This window comes from Lutjanus erythropterus, chromosome 3, assembly GCF_056507025.1.
Source record: "Lutjanus erythropterus isolate fLutEry1 chromosome 3, fLutEry1.hap2, whole genome shotgun sequence".
Taxonomy (NCBI): Eukaryota; Metazoa; Chordata; class Actinopteri; order Lutjaniformes; family Lutjanidae; genus Lutjanus; species Lutjanus erythropterus.
The window spans coordinates 2,339,264-2,360,705 of record NC_139319.1 but is presented as its reverse complement, the minus strand read 5'-3'; the positions used below and the strand labels follow the sequence as shown (position 1 = coordinate 2,360,705).

Sequence of the window (21,442 nt, the reverse complement as noted above, 5' to 3'; positions counted from 1 at the left end):
TTTTGGTGGATTTATCCTTCAGAATGCATTTTATGTTCTGTACAAACAAACACAAACAAAAACAAAATATTAGTGTCCAGAGTTACAATAAATACACACCAGAACTGAGAGATAATAAATAATTCATAGAGTTGTGTTCTGTGTCGTTTCTGCTAAAGGGGACGTCTGTGTTTGAAGGTTTGTGTCGTCACCACTGTTGGGTAAAAAAAACAAACAAAAAACAAAACACGTACCTCCATTATTGCAACTTAAATGTTCTTTTCTTAAACTGAAGAGATAAAGTTTTTTTTAAAAGTTATTTTTCCAGATGAGAGAGCTTTGAGGCTGCTTAAAATGTTGTTTTAAAGGGAAATAATTTCATTGGTTGAGTTAAAACAGACAAAGGTAAGTGCATACAAACCACTTTTCAAAAAATAGTAAAAATCAGACTGAAGATGATGATGATACGATGAAGGTTTTTTGTACAGTTTAAACCAACAACATACAGCGGGTTAATCTGAGTTGAAGGTTTATTTTTGATCTGTGAACACAGCCACGCTAAACGTTTCCCCCTGCTTCCAGTCTTTATGCTAAGCTAAGCTAACAACGTCCAGACTCCAGCTCTGAACAGAACACCTGACAGTAGATGAGTCTAATTCCATGTAACGAAATAACAGAGAAATAATAATTAGTCAGTATCAAATGATCTAGTTTGGCTTGTAAACAGCTGTTAGCAAAAAAGACCTTTAGCTCTATATTCCATCAAGGAACAGAAAGCTAGCTAGCGCCCCCTAGCAGCAGTAAGCTAGTAAAAAATGTCTGCATTTGAATGGAGCTACAGTTCATTCTTATCACCTGTGAAAATATTACATTTTCATTTCCATGTAATTTTTCCCCAAGTACAAGCGAGCACAGAGGTTAGCTAACACCTAGCTGATGAAGCTGATTTATGTGACAAGAAATGTCTGCTAGTTAGCTTTGCTAGTTTACGCTGCTGTTGTTGTCTGAACCTGAGGGACGATCACTACGTTGTTATCTGATTCATTACTCATCTAAAATGAGTTCAAAGTTTGAAAACAGAAATGTTGTAGTTGAGGCTACGAGCTAAAAACTTTAGTGCAAGAAATATGAACTAGGTTTCACTTATTAACCACAGTGTATTCAGGACATCATGGGTAAAAAACAAACAAACAAACAAACAAACAAACAAACAGAACGGCGGTGCAGATGGAGGGGGGTAATATTCTGAGAAAAAAAAAAAAAGAATTTACAAGATTAAAATCACAAATTTACCAGAAAAAACCACCTTCTCCTGCTCCATATTTACTTTTTTTTTTTTTTCACTACAGTGGATATAACACGCTGTCGTGTTTATTGCACTTGGAGTAAAAATTGTCGACGTACATTTTGTTGTTTTCTACTAATTCTTTGTAGCTAATTATCTTTGCTAACCTTTGAGGTTAAAACAGCCATACTAGGTTGTAGTTAACTATAGTTAGGCTAGTTATCTAAAATGCTAACGCCATGAACATTAACCAAAAACTAAAGTTATTATCGTTTCTATGTTTTTAAATCAGTATTTATATTTGAGTTCACTCTTTCCCATTTGATTTCCAGTCAGTAAATTTGCACTCACTTCAGTCCTTATCGAAGTTTGACTCAACCAATGAGATTCTGTGCTACTAAAGCTGCCAGTTTTTACCCAGCAACAGTGACAAACTGTACCAACCAACCAACCAATCAGAAGCAGCAGCAGTGATTTTTGTTACCCTGATTTCTCAACAGAGAAAACTGATAAATTAAGTTTGAAACAAGAAACATTTGAAGTCTGGTGACATTATTTTTTTCTTCTAATCAAATCCGATGAAAAGGAGCCGAACAAAAGGAAGATTTCTGATTTTACTTTGCTTTTCCAGAATTAAGTCAAAAGGTTGAGTTTCCACATCAGTGCCAGGTTTAAGAAAAATAAAGCAGAGGAGGAAGATTTTAGTTTCTTTTTCTGCATTTTGAGAATAAAACTGAAGTAACATTTGACCTTTTTCTCAAAATGAAATTCCAACTTGAAAATGTAAAATTAAAAGAAACTGTAGTCTGGGAACACGTTGCTGGTTTTGGTCTTTTTTTCATTGGATTTGTTGACAATAAGAAGAAAACTGAACCACAGCAGACTCATCATTTACACTTTTCATTTCCAAACCTACAACAAATAGATAAACAGCTCAACACACGTTGTGTTCCTGTTTTTAAAAAGACTTTCATATTCTTTGTCGACAAAATAAAATTCTGCAGGCTGCATCCTCGATTTTAAAGATATTACATGAAAAGAATGAATTTTGGGTTGTTAAACTGCATTTTGGAATAAAACTTCCTCCGGCGTTCGTATTGCTACGTGACGAGCAACAGCGAGACGTGACGCGATAAAAGTCTAAAAGGCACTGAATCGTTCTGTTTTTCATAAATGCTGTAGAGATTTCTCATTTGTAAAAACATGCACAGACGGTAGAAAAATCTCTGGAGATTTAGTTTCTTACAATTGTTGGACAGCGGTAGAAAACAGGTCAGTACTTCACACTGGTGTTATTGAACCTGGAGCTCAACCTGAGTTCACTGGAAGACGAAGACTGAGCTTCACGTCTGTGAGGGAAAAGATTCACACGGTGGATCCTCAGTGTGCAGCACAGTTACAGTCCAATACTTTAACTCTGCCTGTGACCACGTCGCATGTTAAACACCTGCTCACACCGCCATTTAAAAGAGAAAATTCTGCAGTAAAATCAGCTCATTTCAATGGAAATAAACCCTCATTCATTTCTTCCTCGTGTTCAACTTGACAGAGGAAAGAAGAAATAAAGTTTAAAGAAACGGAAGCTGTTATCCCGAGATATCAAGTTAATTTACACATTATCTTGTTTTCTCGTGATAAGAGATGATTCATTTTTGTTAATCAAGACAAACAAAGCTAGTTTTCATGTTGATAAATTAACCTGTTATCATAAGAAAACAAAGCTTTTGTTATCTCGGGATTATCACAAAAAAAACAAGCCTTGTTATCTGGAGATTATAACAAGAAAATAAGATTTGTTTTGTTTGAAGATTATCACGAGAAAACATGCTTTGTTTATTCTGAGATTATCACAAGAAACTAAGCTTTTGATTTTGAGATTATTGCTAGAAAAAGAGCTTTGTTATCTTGAGATTATCATGAAAAAATTAGCTTTGTTATTGGATGATTATCACAAGAATAAAAGCTTTGTTATCCAGAAACTGTCATGAGAAAACAAAGTGTCTTTATCTCGAGATTTTCTCAAGACGACAAGCTTTGTTAACACGAGAAAATGGGCTTTGTTATCTCAAGATAACAAAATAATAAAAACAATAACTTGTGATCTTGAGATTTATGGCCGTTTATGGTTTCCGTAGTAACTGACCAGTGGCGGCATGTTGGCTAAAATGTCGGTTATTTCTGGTTTAGTTTACCAGGGACAGTTCACATTAATAGAAGTGTCTGTAGTTGTGCCATCTGTCTCTTCTGAAACAACAGCGCCTCCAGCTGTTCACTAAAGGGAGCAGATTTCTCTACATGAGACCAAACCATGAAACACGCCTCAGGTAAATAAACCGTCTCAGGATTAATCTCCTAACAACTGACTGATGTTAAAACTCTACACGCAGCAGCTTGAATCCTCCAGAATAAGGCCAGTGTGAAGTACGCCGTCGCTTTAAAACTGTACAAAATTAAGAAAAAGTTAGAAAAAGTTTCCTCCTCGTCCTCTCAGCTGCCCACCAGCACCTCCATGATGTGGTCCAGCTCAGCCAGGTCCATTTTAAAGGGCTGGTTCTGAGCGCCGGGCCCCGCGGGGCCGTACCCTGACATCGAACGGACAAGGTCATCGGCCATCACGACGGGGGCCATCTTGGATGGCGGCGCTGCCGACGGCGGCGTGCAGGGGCCGAGGTCGTACATGGAGGTGTCAATGTCTGTGAAGAGGACGTCGTCCAGGGCGAAGTCAGTCAGGAAGGAGCCCGGGGAGGACGAGGAGGGAGGAAGAGGAGGTGGAGCAGGTTTCTCAGACCTGGTCTCCACCTCCTGAAAGCTCCGCCCCTCTTCCTTCATGACAACATCAAACAGAACCCGAGCAGGAGGCGGCGACGCTGGCCGGGAAGAAGACGACGGACAGAGCTCCTCGATCTCCTCCAGGGCTGAGGAGAAGCTGTCTTTGGGTGACGGCGAGGGCGGTGGCGGCCTCAGGGAGTGGTGCAGGTGGTGGAGTTGGGCGGAGGAGGAGGGCGGCGGCAAGGTGAAGAACATGGGTAGGTCCTCCTCCAGCAGCGAGGCAGGAGTCAGACAGGAGTCCAGCGCTGTCAGTCCCGACAGCGACGACGAGAGGATGCTGAAGGACGGTGGAGCAGGCGGAGGTTGACGGTAGCCGTCATCCTCTTGGGTGGCGGCGGCGGCGGCAGCACCAGCAGGTGGTGTGGCAGAGAAGAAGACGGCGCCGGCGCCGCCTTCCTGCCTGAAGTCGTCGTGGATGCGACGAATGATGTTGTTGATGAGGACTCGGCGCTGCAGGCCGAGATCAGCGCCCATCCGCGGACCGTACAGCTTCATGAGCGACATGTTGAGCACCGTCTGGCGCTGCAGGGTGTAGGACGCCTGCGACATGCCGCCGACCGCCAGAGGACGGCTGTCTTCCTCCAAACCATCCTCATCCTCTTCCAGTTTCCGCTTCACCCCGTTACCCAACATAAATCTGTGGATCAGAGACAGAAACCGTTCAGACGACGTCAAACCTGGACAACATTTTTAGGTTTATTTGCACGTTTTTAACAAAAAATGACAGAAAAAGTCAATAAAACTAAAACACATCTGCCAACTTCAAGGTTCAGAGGACGGATTCCTGCTCTCAGCTGCGAATCAAGTGAGATTAATTTAATAGTTGACAACTAATTGAAAACCCCAAAAAACCCTTTAATAGGAAAGAGACTGAAGGAAGATCTGAAGCATCAATCGGAGCAAAACTGAGGAGGAATAAAAACAGAAAACGAAAGATGACAGAAAGTCACCTAAACTTCACAGACAGGCAGTCTTGTGACAGGAAAGTCACTGGTTTGAAACCCCCTGATCTACAGGGGAAATCTGAGAGGGGAACAGCTGCTGTACAGGTGCCTTTGAGCAAACATGTCCGACTGCACGTCTTCAAACCTTCAGACTGAGTTCAGCTGAAACACACGAAGAACGACTGGAAGTGAGAAAGAGCTGCGTGTTACACGACTGAAGGACACGCAAAAACTGAAGTGATGGACGAGTCACAGGTTTCCAAAAAACTGAGAGACTTCCTCACAAACTGTGATGAGAAGTGTGTGTGTGTGTGTGTGTGTGTGTGTGTGTGTGTGTGTGTGTGAACAGTCAGCTGACCTGCTCCCATGTGAGCTGCAGTCAGCTGATTGGGTGAGAGTGTGACACCTTCTGACTCCCTGAACAACAAAACACAGGAAACAGGCGACTTCCGTCCTGACAACTGAATTACTGAACAAAGCGCGCGCACACACACACACACACACACACACACACACACACACACACACACACACACACACAGCTTCGACACCTTGCGTGAGCAGCCAGGGCTCCTAAAATCTCCCTTTGCTCGATTTTCAGTCCCACAAGATTTTCTGTTTTGTGTTTTTGTCTTGTGAAATAAAACGGTTCCCTTTTAAAGAGACGTATATTAGACAGTCCCTCCAGGTTGCCATGGCAACAATTCACACAAATTCAACAAAGCCCTGTGAATTCTGTGCGACCCTGAAATTTTGTCCAAACTCCACAACTTTTCCACAAATCTGACCGATCATCGTTTCTTCTCACGAGTGAAAACATCAAACACTTACGTTTTGCACATACTTTATTTCAAGATGGGTACTGAAAAGAACACTGGCAAATTGTGAAACGGCACCAACTGGAGCATCAAAAGAGTAAATCCTGGGTGTGTCGTAATGGAGGCTGAGATAAATACAAAAATTGTCTATTTAATTAAGACACGAGCGTCCAAACAAACATGTTTTCTTACATTACAACAAGATTTGTAGGCCGGGACTCTGCAGGACTTTATTATAATGCTGTTTAGGGGCTTAAATCCAAATCCATGATTCAATTTGACCTTTTCCTCTCGGACTGGAAGAAAACTCTGATTTTTTTTTTACACCAACAACAAACCCACAGTCCTGCAGGTTTTTATGGTTTCAGTTTATACAAATTGTTCTTGCGCACGAGGGAGGCCAGATAAAAAACCTGACCTGCAAACTATCGCTCTGAGCTGCAACGTCCTTAATGAAGCCGAGTGAGTGGAAGTGATGAAATGTGACCTAAAAACAAAGTAAACAGAGAACTGATTACTCAGATTAACTTCAAAAGGACCTACACTGCCTGTCCTGGTTGTGGGTTCACCGTTTTTTTTTTTAATGTGAGCTCACTTTCACTTTCACTTCCAGGGTTTAGATTGATCAGTTTAAAACCTGCTGAATAAGTGGCAGGATGATCGATATTTATTGTCATTATTGATCGATCAAACAATTATTTTCTCCATTAATTGTCTGGCCTATAAAGGCTGAAAAGTATACAGTATAACAGTCCACTGTGTAACAATCACATTTTACTCAAGTACTAGACTTACGTACAATTGTAACACAACTGTACTTTATACTTTATACTGTGACACTAACTTTCTCAACTCTTTGATCCATAAAATGTCAGAAAGTGTCGATCAGTGTTTCCCAAAGTCGTCCTCACGTCTTATTTTTTACACGACCCAAAAGATATTCAGTTTGCTGTCAGAGAGGAAGTAAAGAAACCAGAAAATATTCACCTGTAAGAGGCGGAAATCTGAGATTTTCTAAACTTTTTCAAAGTAGTTCTGATGAAGGCAGCTGTTGGGCTGCAGGTCTGTGGGGGGTTTGGACCTGTGACCTCTCCATTACTCAGCCAACAGGAGGCTGAAAGTGCTCACAGAGACTGAATTAAACAGCGCACACACACACACACACACACACACACACTCCTTCTCATACATGATTATTCATCAGCTCTCCCTCCTCCTCCTCCTCCTCACTGCGGGGCCCCTCAGAGGGTTCATCTGCTCCGACAGCCAGAGAGGACGAGGTGAGGAGGTGAGGAGAGACAGACGTGGGGGGAGGACGCACACGACGTCTGTCTGTTTGTCTGTGTAATGATACGAGCGATTATTTTGTGACGTGATATGATTCACGGTTAGCGGATCATTTTTGTATCACAACTTTCATTATAAACTGGAATATACAATTCAAATCATGACGATGTGACATTTGTTGGTGTCTGTTTGGTGGCGTCACGATTCAATCTGACTTCGGATTTTAAGGCCACAAATCAATTAGATTTAAATATATAGAGCCCGACCAATAAAGGATTTCTGAGATGACGCCTATTTTAAAGGGGAAAGATTCACAAATTAACAATATACTGAATTTCTGAGCTGGAATAAAAACATATTTTTTCAATGTGGATTGTGCACCAGTGTGTCAACAAACCCAGAAGGCTGTTCTCTTAAACAAATAACTTTATTATAGAGTATTATATATTTTAATTTTAATAGAGCTGCATGATATGGTAAAAAAAAAAAAAAGTCATATTGTGATTATTTTGACTGAGACTGTGATTTCAATATGCAACACGATTAGTGAGATGAGATGATCATTCTTGCATTAACATCTTCATTTTTACTCAAAACAAGAAAAGACAACAAGAAAAATTGTGAAGATGTGATGTTTGTTGGCGTCTAACGACAGGAGAATTTCACAGATTACCAGTTTGGTGGTTTATGTAGTGAACTTTTGAGCCGTAATGAAACCAGACCTTTTCAATGTGGATTGTGCACCAACATAACTCTGCAAACGTATCCAGAGGCTGCACCACAAATCACAATAAAACTGCAATATGGCCAAGTGCAATATCCAAATTGCAGAACCAGAGTCAAATTGCATTTTTTTTAATGGAAAAATGTGAGAAAACATCATTATGAGGTCATGTAGAGCTGCAGAGATGACCTGAAATAAACATCTTCTTCTCCAGATGAAAGAAAACAAGTTTGTTTGATTCAAACCTCAATAAATATCACATCATCACGATTTTAATCAGGGTTTTTTTCACTGAAGATGAAAATTGTGACGCAAAACTGATCATTTTCACTAATCATATCGCATATTGCAAAATAATCGTAATGACTTTTTTTTTTTTTTTTTTACCACAGGGTTGTTTCAGTAATGTTTTCAGTAATTGTACAGCCCTACTTCTGATTAAGCTAAGATAAAGTCTTACCTAACTGTGAGTCCTTACAAACCAAACCTTTATCTTGTGGTAAAGACTGACTCTGGATCAGCTGTCTGAGGTTCAGATACGCCCCCCCTCTTCCTCCCCACCCTCCCCCTCTGTCAGCTGTCTGTCTGATGAAGTAAAAATCCAAAAATAGTTTCAGAAAAGCTTCATTTGTGGGAAAAAACAAAGTCTTTAGATCTGACACGTCAGGTGTGTGTGTGTGTGTCTGTGTGTGTGTGTGTGTGTGTGTGTGTGTGTGTGGACTCACATACCTTTCCACTGAGTAAACTGTTGGAGGTGGTGTTGTGTTACAGCAGCTCTGCTCTCTGAGAACAGACTGAAGTCTCAGTATAATGTGACCCATGTGATCACATGACCTCAAAAAACACATGACCAGGTGACCTCAACTACCTGAATCTCCTTCTTTTATGAAAACATGAATTCTTTTAAATTTTAGGCTGCATTTAATGTTGTGTTTGTTCGCGGTGGGGCTGCAGCGACAGATTAATTTCATTTCTGATTAATCGTCTGATTTTGAACATCATTATATCATGAAATGACACGCGTGTCTTTTCCTGCTTTTAAAGGCTGCATTACAGTAAACTCTAAGCACCAATGGTGGGCACTTTAATCTACAGCAATGCATCATATTCTATGTGATCATATGTTTGCACCATTTCAGAATTTACAGCATGTTATTTTAAAGGAAATGTGTGTATGTAGATATAAATCATATATCACAGAACAGCCTAAAATATTTGGATATTACCTGTAAGTCATATTACTGTCATCTCCTATTAAAATATAATGTTTGCATTTTAAACAAATAAAACTAATGGTTTGTCATCGTGGCGGTGAGTTTTGCTCTCACAGTGATTTGTGTCAGACTTGGTAAATATCTCAGACTTTTGTTCTTGTGGCCCAGAAAAAGAATGAAGGTTGAATTTTTTAAATGGTTTTTTTTTTTTTTTTTAACTAGGGCTGCACGATATGGAAAAATAGTTATACGTGATTATTTTGACTGAAACTTCAATTGTGATACAATTAGTGGGAATGATCATTTTTGCATCACAGTTTTTATTTTTACTGAAAAAAATTTCATGATGATAGGACATTTGTTTGGGTGTGAACCAAACACACATATTATCATACATCTGGAGAAGATTTGTCATTCAGGACGTCTCTGCAGAACTTAATTATGATGCTACTTTGTCTGTTTTGTTTCAAAAGCACTGTGATTAATTGAGCAGCCCCATTTTTTACCGTGGTAATCAATTAGGTATTGAGAATGGAGGAATTTCGTTGGCATTGGTATCAAATAAATTTCAGTCATTGTGACATCCCCGGCTGCAACTAACAGTTGTACTGTTCTGTAGGGCTGCTCCCTGATACTCAACTAAACTGTTCAAAAACATCTTTGTTGACCACATTTTCTGCTGCTCCCTGAGCTGTAGAACATGACAGCAGGTGGATATGATGTTCCACCTAGTAGAAAGTCACCATTAAAAGAAGAAGAACTGTGCTGTAGCTGCCATTAGCATGTTAGCTCTGTTAGCAGTTTAGTAAAGTTTGTAGTTATTCATTCGTGTGTTTTAAACGAGACTTGTGTGATGTTATACTGTGTTGAAATAAATTAAGTAAATGTTCAGTCTGCTGGTTGTTCTGACACATTCAGAGTCATTACCACTCGTGTCGAGAGCATTAAATGGGCAGCTTCCTTTGTGCCCCAAAAAATATGTATTTAAATAACTAAATTAACATTATAAACATACGACAACTGGTCGACTAATGGCTTAAACTGATAATTACTGGTCAACCACGAAGGCCTTTAGTCGAGGGCAGGCCTCCTGTTTAGTCTATAAAAAAAGTGACAGATGTCCATTACAGCTTAAATTCAAATTTGTCCAACCAACAGTCCAAAATCCAGAAATATTCAGTTTATGATCAAACAGACAATAGGAGAGCAGCAAATTGTCACATCTGAGAGGCTTAAACAACCAAATGTTTGGTATTTTTGCCTCAAAATGTATTCTATGACAATTTGCAGACGTTGGTACAGATTATTAGTTTGTTTCATGATATTCTGCAGCATTTCTTTCTTTATCAGTCCAGATAAAACTCTCACACTTTAAACTGTGTGGACACCAAATAAAACCACTGACGCACCTGAGAAAAATCATTCACACGCCAGCGACTGGTTATTAGGATTAATCACAGCAGAGAGCTCAGACCGGTCCAGCCTCATGGTTTGTACGCTGACTACTACTGGCCACCAAACGGGTCATGTGACTGTGTGACACAAGTCAGGACATGTGTGTAAATCAGCTGTTTGAGCCGAAATGAAACAAACACACCATTCTCATGTAAGATCAGAGACATAAAACTACCAGCAGCCGGACTTTACATGTAAAGAGAGACTTTGGTATCAAACCTGTGACTTCTCAGCGACAGTGTCTCTCTTTGTGTTAACGCAGTGAGGGAGGCTTGTTACTACGTTCACACTGTGTGGAGCTGTTTCACTGAGCAGCAGCTGCCTCCTTCACAGGAATTTTCTTGCTCAGCAGGCTTCAGTGTTTAGTCATCCTGATGACAGCCAGCAGCACACCGCCGACCGCCCGCCCACCCGCCCGCCATCTTTGTTTCTTTTTCTTTTTTCCCTCTTGACAAACTCAGACTCCTGCAGTGCAGATTTTACAGGAGCTGCATCCTGTGGACGCTGTGTAGAGTTTTTACTTGTCTGGTTGGTATCAGATCACAGAAAGAAAAAAAGCTCTTATCCAATTTTTTTTTTCTTATTTAGCTAATTTATCCGAACAAAGATTGAATTTTAATACCAGGTGTAAATGGTGTCTGATGCAGCAGCATCTTTTTGTGGCACGTGTGGCAGTAAATCTCACCAGGCTGCCGCTGTAAATAAGAATTTGTTCTTCATGATTTGCCTCGTTTCATAAAGGAAAAAATTTAAAAAAAGATTATTACTGAGCTGCATCAAGTCACTTAATCATACATTCTTGTGAAGCCAGTTTTTTACGCCTGAAAGCAGCTGTTTTTGATTATCAAATAAGCAAAAATACCAAATATTCTGTTTCCAGCTCTGTGATGAGTTGCCTGTTTTTTACCCATGATACACTGGACTGGGACTGAGCAGTATATCAATATCATATTAGATCAGACATCATCTTAGATTTTAGATATCGTTCTGTTTGTGTTGTGTGTTTCTTGGTTTTAAAGGCTCCACTACAGTAATGTAATTTTCTGAAACACCTCCGGACTGTTCTGGCTTTAATTTGCCTTTTCCAATATTATATCCAGAATACTGAAAATTCTCTGTGTTAATATTTTGTGAAAACACCAACAGTCATCCCTACAAAACGGTTATGCATCATATTATATAAGATCATTATATGTTTGCACTATTTGAGAACTTATGACATTAGTTACTTTAGAGAAAATGTGTACATTAAGTAGGGATGCACAATATGGGTTTTTTTTGTGCCGATACAGCTTCCTGATAATTACCTGCTTCTCATGGCTGATACAGATAAGATAACTGATATATTTTTTAGAAGAAGTTCATATAACTTGTAGTTTGTGCAACTGAAGGTCAGAAAGGCTCAGGTTTAGTGACCAGAGATGAATTATTTAACATTTCACAGCTTTGACTGAACCAAAATCCAACAGACATCACTGTTACAACAAAAACAAAGAACAGCTCTGATTCTTCAGCTGCTCAAACATACTATACCATTCATTACTGATTGATCTGACATTTATTTTCACGATTAATTGGTTAATCATTTACTTTAAAATGTCAAAAAAATAATATTTTTGCAGTAAGCATGTTATACATAGATTTGCTGTAGAGGTCAGTATCAAAAAGTATTGTTTTCATATAATTATAACTCAAGTATGATATCAATAATACTGCAAAAAAAAAAAAAAAAGTAATCTTACAACACCAAATCCAACTTTTTGGAAAAAGCTTCATTTTTCCTCAGTAACATGTCAATAAGAGACAAACATCTTCACGTGTCCAGAGTTGAAAGAGGAGTATTTTCTCAATTAATTGATTAGTTGTTTGTTCTATAAAATATCAGAAAATAGTGAAACATTCAAATGTCTTGTTTTATTCACAACCCAAAGATATTCAGTTTACTGTCAGAGGACCAAAGGAACCAGGACACATTCACATCTGAGACGCTGAAATCAGAGTGTTTGGCCTTTTCTTATTAAAAAGTGGCTCAAAGTGATTAATCGATCATCACAATTGTTGGCGGTTGATTATTCTTGTTGCAGCTCTGGTTGACAGTGTTACCAATTCATCAGCATTAGTTTGTGAGTTTGTTTGTCCTCAGGTCAGTGCTTCCTGAGAAGATGCTTTTTGTGGGTTTCTTCCTCTGAAATTTGAGGTGTCCTGAAAGACAACATTCTTCAGTCTTTCGGACAGTTTAAAACAGTCTGTTTGTCTGACTGACTAACTGTGTGCACGTGTGTGTGTGTGTGTGTGTGTGTGTGTGTGTGTGTGTGTGTGTGTGTGTGTGCTCACACTGCTCAGCCTGACATGCAGGAACATGCTGCTGCTGAATGACCTGTTTAAAGTCAAGCTTTCATTTGCAGCACTCAGAGAAAGACGGAGAAATTTTCTTTGATTTAAAACCATGATCTATAATCTATGGATCAAACTTTTTGTTTCCACGTGACACTTTCACGTGACTTTTCTGTTGCTGCATGGTAACTGAACACGAAAATAAAAGATAAACTTACTATTTTTACACACAAAACTGATTTTTAAAAAAACTTGGCTCTGCTCGCTCACTTTAACTTTGCATTTTATTTCCATATTATTAGTAAAAACTTTACATTGTGGCTATAAAACTATGAGACAAAGCTGCTCCTTATTGCTGCTGCTGTTAACTGTGATCTGTGTTTAAAGGGAAACTGAGAGTCCAGGAGGTGAAGGTGGACTTTACTCTCAGAGAAGAAATCTTGTGTGTTTGCTGCAGCGGCTGCCGCCTCCTCAGCACACTGCAGGATATTCCCTGCTGTGTGTGTGTGTGTGTGAGCGTGTGTGTGTGAGCGTGTGTGTGTGTGTGTGAGTCATCATGTACAGTGCGTCCAGCAGCACTCATTTTAGTTAAAAGATGAAACACAAACAAAACGTTTGCGTCTTTTCGCTCCCAGTTCAAATAGAAACTCCGGTACGAGTGTCTTCATCTTTCAGTTTCTTGGCAGAGCCGCCGCATGAGTCACTGATGACTCAGTTGTTCTGTTTCTGTCACTAAACTTTTCGGTCTGATGTTACAGAAAATATATGTACCAGAACCTTTGGGAAATTGTTTGAAGCTTACAAAACAGGAGTGGGTTGTTGAGCGAGTGGGAAAAACGTGACGTGAATGCGAACAGAGCAGAGGAAAAGGTCAGTAGTGTGTTGTCAATCTGGCAGTAAATGTACAGTAGGGCTGAAACGATTCCTCGAATAATTCGAGTAACTCGATTACAAAAAATGTTTGAGGAATTTTCTCTGCCTCGAGGAATCGTTTAATTTTGCCAGCTCAAAGCATGGTATTTCGCCCGGACTACTTTTAATGCGGCACAACACGCTGACGTCACGCACGTAAAGGAAGAAGAAAGAGGCGGCGGATATGTTCGGTTTTAACCATGGATGTAGAGGTAACGACGAAGAAGGCGACGAAAGCGAAGAGAAAGGCACAAAGAAAAGGCAGAAAATGTCAAAAGTGTGGGAGCATTTTAAGCTGGACACGTTGCGCTAATTAATGAGATTAACGTTACTGTACCTTGCTAACATAACGTTAGCCCTGCGGAGGACTAGGTTTCTATTAATTATGACTACTGTCGACGCGTGGCTAACGTGCCTTTCATACAGGCTTTATTTAATCTGTAAAAACACAGCGCTGTAGAGTGATGAGGGTGAAAAATAAAAACATAATAAAGCTAACTGGGTAGTTGTCAATTTTAGCTCAGTAGTCATTGATGGATAAAACATCAAGTAGCACTGGTGCCTAATGTGCTCCAATACAGCAGGTATCATAATTTTATTTTGAACACTGCAAAAACTCAAAATCTTATCAAGACTTTAACTTAAAACTTAACTAGAACTTAAAATGTGCTTGACACAAATGAAAGTTCAATTGAAACACGTGGGAAAAACACCTAACCTTTTAAGTGATGTGTGTTATCAGGTGTAATGACATTTTTAGGTTAGAAATAAGAACATTTCTTGGTAAGATCCTTAGTTTTTTGAGTGAAGGCAGTGAATTTGGTCAGCTGGTGTAAGTTCAGGGTTTTTAAACAATGTGCATCTAAAAATAAAGACATTGATTGTCTAAAAAAGGAAACCAATGGTTCATTATTAGGTGAAATGTCTTATTTTCTCATGTATATTTATAATTGCTCTTTAACTAAACAAAAGTATGTTTTATCCGATTACTCGATTAATCGATGGAATTTTCAGTAGAATACTCGATTACTAAAATATTCGATAGCTGCAGCCCTAATGTACAGTTTAGGTTACGCTGTGTGTCAGTTAAAAAAACACTAACCGAGGAACTGAACTGTGCTGCCCCTGCAGACTGTACTGGCTGTTGACAACAGTCAATAAAAGGTGCTTCTGAAAGCTCAGAGGAAGGTAGAAGTTTGTTTGCATGCTAGCAATAATTGGAAAAGTTGAGATGAACTGGAAAGTAGATGATATCAGGCAGCAGGAAGCTGTGACAAAAAGCCGCCGTCAAGTCAGATATTTTCAAACAGCCTTCTCAGAATACACAGGAAGTGAGAAAAACATTTATGACCTGTTAGGTAAACAGTAGGCTACCTGTAGTCTGCAGATCATGTTCAGATTGAAGAAATAAAACATGCTTTCTGATCAGGAGGAGGAGGATCACAGTGTCTGCTGGTAAACACAGATTGTGATTTGGTTCTGGTTCTGTGATTTGGATACTGCGATTGCGATTAATTGTGCAGCCCTACACTTGATTACTAGAATAATCGATAGCTGCAGCCCTGATGAACATGGTCAATGTTATACCTGCTAAACATTTAGCTGAAAGCTCAGCGTTATTGAACAAGCGATTGCTCTGATTATCAAGAATTTGTTTAACCAAGTGTCAACTGATCTTCCAAACACTGCACTGCAGCACAGGGAGAAGAAACACAGCTGCGCTTCGTCTCCCGCTGTGTCTCTAACATCTTATTCTTGACTCCCAGTCTCACTCAGCTCTTGTATCAGAGTTGAAGAGTGTAACTGGCATCATGCAGAGTGTGTGAGTCCAATGTCGAAGCCTTACATAATACACACAAAGTGCTGATTGTACTGAGAGCGGAGTGAACGTCTGTCAGTCTGCTGCAACTCCTGGTGACTCCGCCTGCTCCACTTTTCTTTTTTTTTTTTTTAAACTGCTGCTCGGCCACATTCTTCCCTTTAAACCTCGACTCCACACCAGGAAACGCACAGCACGCTGACCTTTGACCCCCAGCTGCTGATCTGGGTCACCACAACCAGTGTAAACACAACTCCAGGACACTTATTTTCACATGCTGCGTTCATGGTCCTACTGCAAATCTGTGTTTTTTTTAATTAACAGCACAACTGTCCACATGCACCTTTCAGCATTACTGCTCCTCTTCATGCGGCCCTTATTTGAATCGGTGAGTAAAATGTTTTCTGTCAAACTGATGCGTTCAATTCAAACAAACTGATCCTGCAAATCAAGTCACAGCAAAGCAAATAATTGTTGGTTACAGCTTCTAAAATTGTAGGATTATTTTTTAATTATTTTCTTTGTCGTTCAATATAAATTTTATGCTTTTTGACTACAGGTCAAAGACAAGATAATTCAATTAAAGACATTACTTTGGTAATTTATACACGACTGGGCATTTCTTGTTGCTTCTATCCCAATTTATAATCACCCAACTGGCTAATTAATTAAAAAGGTCAACAACAGATTCATCAGTAATAGAGCTACAATGATTAATTGATCATTAAATTAATCACAGACTATTTTGATAATCAATTTATAGGTTTGAGTATTTTTTAATAAACTATTTGAATATTGTGAATATTTTCTGGATTCTTTACTCCTCTGTGACATTCTGAAACAAACAACTATCGATCAATTAATCGAGAAAATAATCGACCAACTATGAAAATAATTGTTAGTTGAAGTCCCAATCAGTAAAAAACCTGATTTGTCATCTGATATTATCAGCTGATTTTAGCAGATATATCGTATCGGCATGTAACGTGGCTGATATGCAACGACAAATTGCAGAACAGGAATGCTAAATGTCACCAGTAAATGATCAACAAATTAAAACATAAGGATTAGGCGCTGGTGATGAGTAAAAATTCATTTACTGCTCATAATGCAGGCTTGGCCACATCATGTTTGGTGGCGAGGAAGACGTGGACAGAATGGCTTGGAGGAAGTGAAGGTAAGCTAGTTATGTTTTACTGTCCACATGATGCGTCTTGTCTTCATGGAAACTTTTAGACGCTCTGTTTGACACTTTGTGCAGGTGCAGTGACAGAGAAAGGCACCTAATTTTAACACAGTCACCATCTACGTTCAAACTCGACAGAAACAAAATAAAACTCATCAAAAAACAGAGTTATTTGTGAAAATATGAAGAGAGGAGTGAGAAAGAAGTCGGACGTCGGAGGGAGAAACGGTGTGTAGAGTTGAGTGAACTGAGAGTTTATTTCAACCAAACAACCAGAGCTGGTGATTGTTGGTGCAGTGGAAAGACGAGACGAAGACTTTTTTGGTGAGTTTGATTTGGTTTGTGTTGTGTTTGAACGAAGATGACGATGTTAAAATTACTGTTTCTGTAAATGGAGTTTGTTGGGTTTGGCGAGAGCGACAACACAGCTGTTTCTGGTTAAAACAAAAAGGATCTTACTCTTTAACAAAAAGGTCTATCTCAGCATGGATCCTTTCCATGATGCTGTCTGAGCAGTTTCATGTGGACTAATGGAAACAGTCCCAGCAGATTCTACTGCAGAAAGAAAGTAGATCCTACATGGAACTGCTCATAACAAGATGTGCAGGTTATCTTCAGTAACCGGGCAATGATTTTTGGGAAGAGACACTGGTTTGGATTTTTTTTTTAAATATATTTTTTGGTGCTTTGAGCACCACAGGCTGAGTGCCATTTAGTTCCATTATACTGAAGAGAAGACAGACAACTCTACAGCCGATATCTGCAAAACTCAGCAACTGACAACATAAAAATGTAGATGGACAAACAGCACTACAGAACGGGGGAATAAAAAGTATTTATGATTTTAGGGAGAACTGTCCCTTTAATCCTACTTACAATACTTCTGTACCAACCTAGACTTAAATCCCATCTTAAGACTAAGAGTTTCTGGTCAAAAAACTCTGAAGTTACCCTTTAATTATCGTGACGGGCCCAAGTAATATTATAGAATACAGAACTGCAATGATTAAAGAATTATTAAAATAATCTCCAACTGTTTTGCTAATCAATTAACTGGTTTGAGTCATTTTTTAATAAAGTAAGTGAAAATGTTCTGATTCCAGCGTCTTCAATGTGAATATTTTCTGGTTTCTTTACTTTTTAAATGACAGTAAATTGAATATTTCTTAGTTTTGGGCAAAACAAGACATTTGAAGACGTCATCTTGGTATCTGGGAAACAGTGACAAACATTTTTCAACATTTTCTGATGTTTTTATAGGCAAACAACTATGAATAGATTAATCAATAAAGTGACCCATTGATTAATCACCTATGACAATAACGGTTAGTTGCAGGTAATGATTATTATCATAGTCGATTAATCAGTTGACGTTTTTCTCAATAAATTGATTTAATAGTTGTTTGTTTTAAAATGTTAGAAAATTGTTAATAAATGTTGATCAATGTCTTGATTTACTAACAACCAAGACGTGTTCATTTTACTGTCATAAAGATGTATAGAAACCAGAAAATATTCACATTTAACAAGCTGAAATCAGAAACTCTGACTTTTTTTTCTTAAAAAATTACTCAAACTAATAATCGATTACAAAAATAGTTGCCATGATTAACTTGATAATTGATTAATAATCAATTAATCATTGCAGCCATAATATAATATGTTAATATCAGTGGGTACAATGAGATGTCCATGAACTAAATGTTAATCCCCTCTAGTTACATTTTAGGGAATTTAAAGTCACACCACAGCAGATAAACAGTCCAACAAGTCCGAGAAAATCACAGCTGACCATCAAACTCTTCATTATAACCAGCTAAAATAACATTATTGTCATTTAAAAGCTTCTGTCAGCCAAAGTTTTGTTGATTTGACGGTCTCTTCACTCTGCTGAGTGTAAATCACTGCTGCTGACCCACTGAGCTCACTTCAAGCTGTCAGAGCAGCAGCTGCTGTCCAGACCTTCCGGGACCTCCAGGCCACCGGCTGCTCTCCGCCACCTGCCCGGCCACCAGGCACCCGCCCCCGGCCACAGCCTCCTCACAGGACCGGGAGGGAGAAAAGCGGCTGTTCTGATCACATTTGTCTATAAAAACCGGCTCCTGTTTGGTTAAAGGTACCGAGAGGAAGTGAACTATGATATAATTATTAGAAATGTTAAATAACACTCAGCAGCTTTCTTCTTCTACCACCATAAGTTACAGTACAAACCACGCATAACGTCTTATAACGGCTCCCCGCTGAGGCAACATGAAGACAAGTTTCTGTCCGTATTTAAAGGTGTCGGTCGGTGCTGCTCGGTCTGTCTGTCTGTCACTCACCACATGAAGCGAGTCCCATCCAGGGTCTCCTCTGCTGCATGGGTGTCGTCGTCGGTGAGGCCGGGAGCGGAGCGGCGGGCGGTCCGGAGGAGGAAGAAGAAGGAGAGGGAGAAGAAGAAGGAGAAGGAGGAGGAGGAGAACATGGAGGAGAGACGAGCCGTTAGTCCGTCCGTGTGTTTGTTTGCTTCCCCGCGGATGCCTCGACCTCAACACTCGCCGAGCTCCACACACACAATGGCGAAGCGGAGCGACCGAGCAGGAGCAGGAGGAGGAGGAGGAGGAGGAGGAGATGTGTCGCCGAGCGAGTCAAGACAGCACGAACCGCCATTAACACCACTTCCGGTGTTAGACTTCAAAATAAAAGCTGTGGCCAGAACGGACACTGTATGGACAAGAATTCAGTCACTAATGACTCAAATTACTGTAATTAAGTAGGTTTTTTTTTTTTTAGGGGGGTGGGGGTACTTTTCAGAGAAGAATTTCAACTCTGTATTTTTAATTGTACTTAAAGTATGCAATACACAACATAATCTATTTAGTTACTTCAAAGTAACTGTCTAACTAGAACATGACTCCTGTTTCCCCTCAAAAGTATTTTGCAGCAGCACCATTGCTGCCTCCTGGGTTCAGCTCCACCCAAGGCGTTTGTGATTGGTTTAAATGTAAAGTAAATGTAAACGTAAAGAAATGCAAACAAGGCCAACATCTCAAAAGTGGAGCCAAAGCACCTTAGTCGCCCCCTGGTGGCTGGCTGCAGTACAGGTCATAAATCCTGCCTCACAACACGTGGGCAAAACTAAAAACCATCAAAGTACAAATAAATTTTCCCCACAGATAGATTATGTCATCTTAGGTAGATCTTATCATGCTGATGTTGTTTAAGTGTTTATTTTTCTGATCACTTTGGCTTTAATCGGTTATTTGTTGATTTAAAAACGAGCTCTGAGATTTTCCTGATCCCAAAGTTTACAAGACAAGAAAGTGAGTTTGTCATAGTTCAGTTTAGTCTTCTGCTCAGTGAACTACGTCTCTCCTGTCGCGTGATACACGTCACCAACACCAATATCGGTGTCCCTTACAATGTTATCTTACCTGAAGAGTTTTATCAGTGACTCCTGGTTCTTTTATCAGCCAGGACGAGAAAGAACAAGTAAAATTCACTGTTTTGAGTACATCCTCACTATAAAAAAAACCAAAAAACATACAGGCATTGCAGCTTCAGCAACTAGTCTTGTGGCGGGAACGGACCGATCTAACAAGTGATATAACTTCAGTTTCCTGTCTGATGAGGCAAGATAAAGAAGTGAAAATATCCTAAACTGTTAAAGATTTTTGTAAGTGACTAAAATACATTTTGCTGCTGAGCCTGTTCACCGCAGAACACTCCTGAGCTTCGGTATTCCTGATCGCCACGTGCTGACTGAAGTAATACACAATGCAACCTTGAAAAAAACAGAATTATGCCTTTAATTTTAGGACCATTAGGAGACATTAAGTACAAAAAAGCTTGTCAGAATAAATATAGTTTAAAGTTTTTGTGCGTGGATCAAACTCTCTCCCTCTGACTTTAAAGTGCTCAGCTGACAGTAAAGGACTCGCTCTCTGCTTGGAAATCACTGAGATGTCCAACTCTGAATATCTCAAATGCTTCACATAGTTGTGGTTGTTCACTCAGCAGGAGACGCGAGAAAACAGTCGGACGGATAAACAGACTGATGTTCAGGCAGAAAACACTGCAGCCGTTCTCCACTACAGAGCCGAACGGAGAGCTCTTTTTCAAAACTCTGTATATCCTCAGTGATCAGCAGGTTAACACTGACGCTGCGTTTGAGGGATATTTACTATGAGAGAGGCGGACCTGGTGTTAGTGAGGCAGCAGCCAGCACTGTTAGAAAAACAGATGCACCGATGGACCTTTAAAGGTGTCATGAAGGTTCTCCAGCTCATAAAATCTGTTTAATGTCACTTTATTGCTGCACAGAAACTTACAACTACTTTACCTCACATTTACAGTGTCATTTTACAAAATTAATATAGTATAATGACAATCTTAAATCTTTGTTTTTTGAAATTTTGAATGCAGGACTTTTACTTGTTACATTACAGTTACTAGTAAAAGTAAAAGATCTGAGTACTTCCTTCACCACTGACTGTAAATCTGACCCCTGACTTCAGCCAGTCGTTATAATTTTGCCAGTTTGCCACTGAGACACAATCACAAACAAGTAAATGAAAGTTTTATGCGGTTGTTCCTGTCATGGTCAGGAGGACAAATTGTTGCAGGAGAGTAAAGACAAAATCAGATGCAGCATATTTACTTGCATCTTTTTGAGGT

At 39.5% G+C, this 21,442-nt stretch overlaps 1 protein-coding gene across 1 annotated transcript; it reads right to left on the bottom strand.

Annotated features, from left to right (window-relative positions):
- Positions 1–2,845: 2,845 nt before the first annotated feature.
- LOC146329385 (SERTA domain-containing protein 2-like) lies at positions 2,846–19,515 on the bottom strand. The gene is made up of 2 exons (XM_084712072.1): positions 19,108–19,515; positions 2,846–4,730 (listed from the first exon to the last, which is right to left on the bottom strand). The coding sequence occupies exon 2, from the start codon at positions 4,724–4,726 to the stop codon at positions 3,752–3,754; it is 975 nt and encodes a 324-aa protein (XP_084568198.1). The 5' UTR covers positions 4,727–4,730; positions 19,108–19,515; the 3' UTR covers positions 2,846–3,751.
- Positions 19,516–21,442: the final 1,927 nt, after the last annotated feature.

Excerpts from the sequence above, each read along its gene's own strand:
- LOC146329385 (XM_084712072.1), bottom strand. The coding sequence starts at position 4,726 with ATGTTGGGTAACGGGGTGAAGCGGAAACTGGAAGAGGATGAGGATGGT.